Source organism: Rhipicephalus sanguineus, chromosome 2, assembly GCF_013339695.2.
Source record: "Rhipicephalus sanguineus isolate Rsan-2018 chromosome 2, BIME_Rsan_1.4, whole genome shotgun sequence".
Classification (NCBI taxonomy): Eukaryota; Metazoa; Arthropoda; class Arachnida; order Ixodida; family Ixodidae; genus Rhipicephalus; species Rhipicephalus sanguineus.
This window is the reverse complement of record NC_051177.1, coordinates 21,184,286-21,191,968: the sequence shown is the minus strand read 5'-3', so window position 1 is coordinate 21,191,968 and position 7,683 is coordinate 21,184,286. Positions and strand designations below refer to the sequence as shown.

At 45.8% G+C, this 7,683-nt stretch overlaps 1 protein-coding gene across 1 annotated transcript; it reads left to right on the top strand.

The window, feature by feature from the left end:
- Positions 1 to 1,168: 1,168 nt before the first annotated feature.
- On the top strand, positions 1,169 to 2,860 carry LOC119381081 (uncharacterized). The gene is made up of 2 exons (XM_037649068.2): positions 1,169 to 2,104; positions 2,852 to 2,860. The coding sequence occupies exons 1-2, from the start codon at positions 1,169 to 1,171 to the stop codon at positions 2,858 to 2,860; spliced, it is 945 nt and encodes a 314-aa protein (XP_037504996.1).
- Positions 2,861 to 7,683: the final 4,823 nt, after the last annotated feature.

Here is a 7,683-nt window from a genome sequence, read left to right as displayed (position 1 = left end):
AAAAACGCCAGGCCTGCGCTGAAACCGCAGCACAGTCACAGCGAAAGCTGGAAGACCGGTGTTTCTAGAGCCCGTTGTAAGCTCTCTTGGGGCTACAATACAAGTAGGCTAGAAAGGTACCCACTACGCCATAAATCACAATTTTTGTGAAGTTGGGAAGCACCTACTAAGCCATTATTCGTCATTCTGCGGAGAAGCGAGGCACCAGCTACACGTCTGCAAGTCATTATGTGCACTTTGTTGACGCGACTACTGATGACGATGAAGAATTATGGCTCAGCCCTTTGTAATGGGTTGGAAGCTTTAAACGGCCCACCAGTTATGTAATTTGCATTGGGTGACGCCCGCTCGCTATTTCCCTCTCCCGTCATGCTGTATAACATACGTTGACGTGGGAGAGAGACGGGGGGGGGGGGCGAAGAACTTTACTGAGACCCCGAGGAAATGGATCATGCGCTCATGGGCTTCCTTGGCAACCAATCCAAGTGCAAGGAACCCACTACGCTATAAAGCATTGTAATTTTACTGAGACCCCGAGGAAATGGATCTGCGCTTATAGCTTCCTTGGCAACCAATACAAGTGCACTTGCGAGAAACCCACTACGCTCTAAATCATTCTAATGTTTGAGAAGTAGGGCAGCAGGCATGCCTGCTGCCCTACGAAAAATGGCACAGTGCACTGTGCCATTTTTCGCCATTTTGCGGAGATCCGTGGTACCTGCTAAACGCATATAAGGCATTATGCGCACTTTGTTGATGCTGTGCCTGATGACGACGAAGAATTATGGCAGAGATCTTTGTAATGGGTTGGAAGCATTTCACAACCTACTCGTTGCGCAATTCGTATTGTGTGACGCCTGGTTACAGAATTCGCGTTGTACGACGCTTGGTGCTTATTTTACTCTTCTACCACGCTATATTGCATATGATAATGTGGTTCCTTCCCGACATGAAGCCTCTATAGGACCTTTTTTCAAAGCAGTTTCAAGCACCGGCATGGCGCTTGAAACTGCTTTGAAAAAAGGTCCTATATGATAATGCATATATGCATATGATAATGTGGTTCCTTCCCGACATGAAGCATCTATAGGACCTTTTTTCAAAGCAGTTTCAAGCACCGGCATGGCGGAGAAAGACGAAGACGCCGTTTGGAACGGTCGTGTTTTTGATGTTCTCCGCTACAAAGGATCAATCGGCTTCAAGCCGAGGTACTGCCCAGGTTTCTACCAGCAGTAATGACTACCGTATCGTCCTGCCCCGTCTTCCTACTGGTAAGCTCGTCGCTGACTCCGTTTTCCTGCATGCAGACCTTGCTGGCCGTCCATACCGAGCGCAGGACTTTCGAGATGCCCTCCGGAATATCATAGATCTTGCTGATATAACCTCGATCGGACAGTTTCAAATGTCACATGTCTGGATGGTGACTTGCAGGACTGCGCTATCTAAAGTGAAGATAGTAACCTGTGGTGAATTCTTTGTTCGAGGACGAAGATGCGTCGTTATAGACCCTGAACCCACGGAAGTTAAAATGAAGCTGTTATGGCTCCCTGAACGCCTGGAAGATATTTATGTGCACGAAGCCTTTCAGCCTTTCGGAAAGATCAAGTCGATTTCAGCGGAAACTTGGAGGGTGTCAGAAATGGAACAGATGAGGACCCTTAACCGAGACGTTGTACTGGCACTTGGTGACGGAGTCCGTGTCTCCGACATCCCGCACCTACTCTCAGTTTGTGGTCTACAAAGCCTAGTGCTGATTCCCGGCAGGCCACCTTTATGCCTTCGTTGCAACAAAGTAGGACATATTCGTCGACACTGCAGGACACCACGCTGCGATGATTGTCGGCGGTTTGGACATACGGCTGAAGAATGTGTGGCGACGTATGCCAATAAATTACGACATCGCATGCGACCACCTGAAGATGCGTTTCCAGAACATATCATGGACGCTACGGAAGTCCTCGATGCAACGGGAGACCTTCCATGTGCTGCCGTCGCTGAGCCCTGTGCTGTTGACAAAGACGCAGCTAGTGACTGTGCTGGAGCGGAGAAATCTAAACAAGCGTCAAACACCGTAGATGCGACAGACAGCGGAGAGAAGGAAGCGGTACCTGCACATGAGTCAGTCTTGACACAAAAGGAAAGCCCCAGCAGTAATGCTGATGTAGAAACGCCACGTGAGAAGCTAACTAGTGCCGATGTGCGAGAATCCGTCGATGTTTCCATAAGTAAGCGCCCTGCATCGTCAAACCCTGAGACGAGTGAGGAAAGTGATTCGGCGGTTGGCCCAAGACAATCACGACGTCGGAGATCATCAAAGCATGCAGGAAAGTGCAGACGTTCAAGATCAAGGAGGCCTGGTGGCGGTAACGGGGAGCATTCACGCGCCCCTTCCCCACCAGACCGGCGTATGCAGCTCTTTTGCAACGATCAACGTATGTGGACTTCGATCCAAGCAGAAGCAGGTGCAGCTCCGCCGGTTGCTGTTCAGCCATCACCTTGACTTCGTCGCCGTTCAAGAAACGAAGATCGAGAGTGAAGTGGATACGGAGAGGGCCTTGCGGCCATATCTCTCCGTATTTGATGTAATTGTTTCACACGCTGTAGGCCTATCGGCGGGCTGCCTTTTGTTTCTTAGGAAGAGTTTACCTTATTCTTCTGTTGCTTATAATGTTGACGCAGAGGGGCGGCTTATACAATGCGACTTTATGCTGTATGGTTTGCCGTGGCGCCTAATCAATGTATATGCCTTCAATGATGCACCGCGGCGCACTAATTTCTTTGAAAGCTTGGCCACTTTGCTAGATCCTGACCGTAACATTCTGCTCATGGGTGATTTCAACTGTGTTTGCAGTCCGTATGATCGTACTGGGTTTAGCCGCAGCGATAAGAGTGCTGAAGTGCTATCTCTGATAGTTCAAAATGCGGGACTTGTTGACATAGGAGCAATGAATAGATTACCCTCATATACACATGCAAAGGGTAGTACTCACACCAGAATTGATCGCATTTATGTTTCAGCGCCTCTTATTTCTCGTGACCTGTCATGCAAAACGGAGCCTATTTCGTTCTCAGATCACTGCATTGTTGTGGGGCAGATTGGTCATAACACTCGATCAAATTTCAGACCGCAGTGGGCACTCTGGAAACTCAACTCTTCAATTGTGAGTGACCAGGAATTTACTGTTCGCGTGCGCGTAGCCCTGAGGCGTTGCTTGTCGGCTGACATGCCTTTGTTTGCCTCTTGGGAATTCTTCAAACAAGAAGTTCGGACAGTAGCTATCGAAATCGGATCAGTGCGGGGCTTTTACAGAAGGTTAGAACAAAAGATGTTACTAAAGAATCTTGAAAACTTATATGAATTTGAATGTGAGGCGCCTGGTTGTTACACAGACGAAATCGCTAATGCCAAATGCGCACTCCAGAGGTACGACACCTTACGCTACAGAGGTGCCCGTGTTCGATCACGCAATACTCGTACTTTGCATTCAGAGGAACCCACACGTCAAGCCTTACTCGATGAATGCCGCAACGCAAAAAGCAAATTTATACCAGATTTATATTCGCAAGGGTCATTGGTAACTAATACAAGTGAAATCATGACAGAATTTGAAGCTTATTACAAAGCATTGTTCAGTGATTCCTATGAAAAACAGAATGAAGATCTCGTAACGCAGTTTCTGTCATTTGTGACTCCTTTATCTGACGAAGAGTGTGAGTCTATTAGTGGGCCTATCACTTTAAAAGAAATAGAACTCGCCGTTGACCAGTTACCGATGTCGAAAACGCCAGGACCCGACGGAATGTCGCGCGAGTTTTACAAAACCTTTAAATCCTTACTGTGCCCGGTACTGCTGGACATTTTCACGCAGAGTTTGAATCTGGGGACCCTTCCTCAATCTTTTACAAGAAGCCACACCGTCCTAATTCCGAAATACTCAGATAGAGAAAAGCTTCGTCATGTTGACGGCTACAGACCGATTACACTGTGTAACGTTGACTATAAAATTTTTGCAAAAATACTATCAAACAGACTACAATTTGCAATGTCAATTCTTATTGGCGCCCACCAGACCTGCGGCCTGAAAGGTCGTTCAATACAAACCAACATACACATTGCCCGCACAGTATTGGAACATTCTTCCCACTCGTATGACCAACTGGCAGTGTTACAAGTAGATTTAGCGAAGGCGTTTGATCGGGTTCGTCATTCCTTTCTATTTTCTCTTTTAGACCATGCTAACATTGGTTCCACTATATTCAAAGGTATAAAACTATGCTACAGTGATTGTTCAACTCGTTTATTGTTAATGGCCACCTGTCAAAACCTGTGTCGATTCACTCTTCTGTGAAGCAAGGCTGTCCGTTGTCGCCACTGCTTTTTGCCCTCTATTTGGAACCACTGTGCTTAAGCGTGATTCGATCTTGCAATGTTCATGGTTTCAGTGTTTATGGAAATGAGGTGAAAGTATTAGCGTATGCAGATGACCTGGCGTTTTTTTTTGTACAGACATTTCCAGCATAACAACAGTGGTGTCCACTATTCGGGAATTCGGAACCATTTCTGGTGCACGAATGAACTTTGCTAAAAGTTTAGGACTGTGGTTTGGCCCGTGGGCTTATAAACCAACGAATTTCGAGGGTATTGCATGGTCTTGTGTGCCACCGAAATACCTTGGCGTTCCATTGGATGCATATAAGTCAAGCGCACATTATTGGAAAGAACGTGTACCCAGCCTAAAGCGTTACGCCCAAACGTTTATTCCCCATAACCTCTCAATTTTTGGCAGAGCTAAAGCATGCAATCTATTCCTGGCAACAAAATTATTCTACGTACTGCAAATACTACATTGTTCCAGGGTTTACATTCAGAAGTTTCACCGAATCTTTGCTACCTTTATTTGGTCATCAAGTTACGAACCGATGAGGCGTGACAATGTTTTTAGACCAGTTTGTGCAGGTGGTCTTGGGTTGGTGCATCTCTTTATTAGACAATTGGTGTCCCGTTTTTTCTATTTTCGGGACTGCGATCATCCGCTGCTTCGAACATTTTTACAAGTGAATCTCGTCGATGTTTTACCAAGTTTAGTGGTATCTGCTAATTGTGCCTCGCCTCCCTATTTGCAAGGATTCATGCGTGAAGTGTATGAATCAGTGCGGTTTTTGACAGTAAGATTCTCTAATGACTATTTATTCTCTAGTTCACGAAAAGATCTATATAATGCCATATTAGATATGTTGTTTCCTGCACCTTTGTACCGCTCACTATATGCTGGATTGCCTGGACACGACGTGCTTGTGCGTGTGAAGAAAATGTCTATTTCACCAACATCCAAGACATTCTTCTACAAAGTGCATACACAGACGCTGCCTGTGAAGACCTGGTTAAGCAGCAAAGGCATCTTTGTATCTTCAGTTAACTGTCGCCTCTGTGAAGTTCCGGAAACTATAGAACATTGCTTCATCAGCTGTAAAGACGCCATACTCTTCTGGGACGTTCTACAAAGGGCTTTTAAAAAACAACTCGATTTAAATTCGTATAGCATACGTTATCTCATGCCACCCAAAAGCCATTCTATTCCTGTTGACATGCTATTACTAATGGGTATGCACAGTTTATGGAAAACTCGCATGCTAGACAGACATGCGGAACCCATGGTATCATCGCGGTTGCATCTCATTCAAATGGCTCTTCAGCTAAAAGACTTTTACAAACAATTAGAGTTTCAACCGGACTGGTATCCACTCTTCATGAAATGTATAGCTTTAATACCCTTTTAGGGCTTCTGTGTATCGCTTGCACGCTGGTAGAGACCGCCTTGAATATTTTGTTCGCTATGTATGCTAGTTACACACATTTGTAATAAATACCATGAAAGAAAGAAAAAAAAAAAGCACCGGCATGGCTCAGAGGTTGAATACTGGGCTCCCACGCAGAGGGCCCAGGTTCGAACCTCGTTCCATCCTGGAATTTTTTTCTTATTTCGTTTTTTTTCTTATTTCGATCGATACTGGTTACGGACACCGGCGGCGGCGGCGGCGGACAACTACGGCGCCAAAAACGGCCGGTGAAATGATCTCATAACAGCTTTCGCTGTAAAATGTAGCACTATGTAGAAAACTCAGCTTATAAAAACTCCTTGCTGCCCTTATTGCAAAATCGAAGTCGGGAAATCAACAGAATAACAAGGTAAAACTTAGGTGCAGATCCACCGTTTCAGCTTTCCATCGAAAGGCGACCACTGTCCCAAATTACTCCATCACGAGAGTTGTTCACTAATTACAGGACTCCAATTAACCCGACTTCACCTGGTTACTTCCTGTCCTTTGTCCCCCAACAGTGCCTGTTTACAAGGGAGCGTGTTAGGATGCTGTTGCGATAAACTAAATTGCCTTCTTGGGACATCGAAAAATAAGGGCGGCAAAGCAGCGTTTTCTTTTGTTGTTGTCCCTTGCGCTGGAATTAAACATATTTTTTTTTTCAATTCGGCAGATCCCACGCGTTGTGGGAATCGGTTTCATGCAAAGCAGTCAGCGAGTACTTCTTTGCTGTCTTTTATGCCTTTGAGCCAAGCGTTACGAGGTGGATTGACGTGTTTTTGTAAGTGTAGTAGCTGTGTGCACATCGTGGGCTTACCAGGCACGCCGAAAACACTGGCGTTTAAAGGGTAACTGATGGTGCACCGTAACGTCAGCCCTCGCGTTAGAGTGCATACGTCAGTATTATCGAAACTAAGTGCACTTTATGGTGGGATCATGTGAACATCATCGTAACTTTCGTTAATATATTCGTCTGGGGTCGAGTAATGATTCAATGTAGCTTGCTGAATAATAGGAATACAAATGTAACGTTTTTTCGATTGCTATAAAAGCGGAGCCAGCACTGGCACCACAGACGTTAATCTAATATGACGCCTGCATCGTAGGGGCATATATGTATATGGTGTTTATTGCTTTCTTGTAAAATTAGATTGCCAGCACCACAACCACAATGGACGTTGTAGCAACATTACGCCTGCATAGCCTGTTTTTCCAAACCAGTTTGCATACCTGGCGTGGCTCTGTGGCAGAATACCTGATTTCCACGCAGGTTTCTTGGGTTTGCTTCCTGCTGGGATCTTAATATCTATTCTTTCCATTCGTCGGCTCAACGCTGCCGATGTCGGTTTTTCTTAAAGCTCTCGCATTTAAATTACCAATGTCTGTTCTCGCCGCCCCTGGGTAGATATAAACTGTCAGTTACCTGTGGCGCATACCCGTACACCGCGCCCAGTGGTAAGCAGGTTTGTGCCACACGTGTCTGGAGGAAAGGTTTTAACGACGTATACGACAGTTTTGACGACGTACCCTACGTTCACGTTATTCATGTCATGACACGACAGACATATTCGTCTAATCCTAATAATAATAATATTTGGGATCTAACGTTCCAAAACCACGATATGATTATGAGAGACGCCGCAGTGGAGGGCTCCGGAAATTTCGACCACCTGGGGTTCTTTAACGTGCACCTAAATCTAAGCACACGGGGCTCAAACACTTTCGCCTACATCGAAAATGCAGCCGCCGCGGCCGGGATTCGATCCCGCGACCCTCGATTCGTAAGATCCTCTCACCGTCTCATGCCAGAATTGGTATACACCAAGGAGGCGATCATAGATAGATAGATAGATAGATAGATAGATA

Coding starts and splice junctions, on each gene's coding strand:
- LOC119381081 (XM_037649068.2), top strand. CDS start 1,169: ATGTTCTCCGCTACAAAGGATCAATCGGCTTCAAGCCGAGGTACTGCC.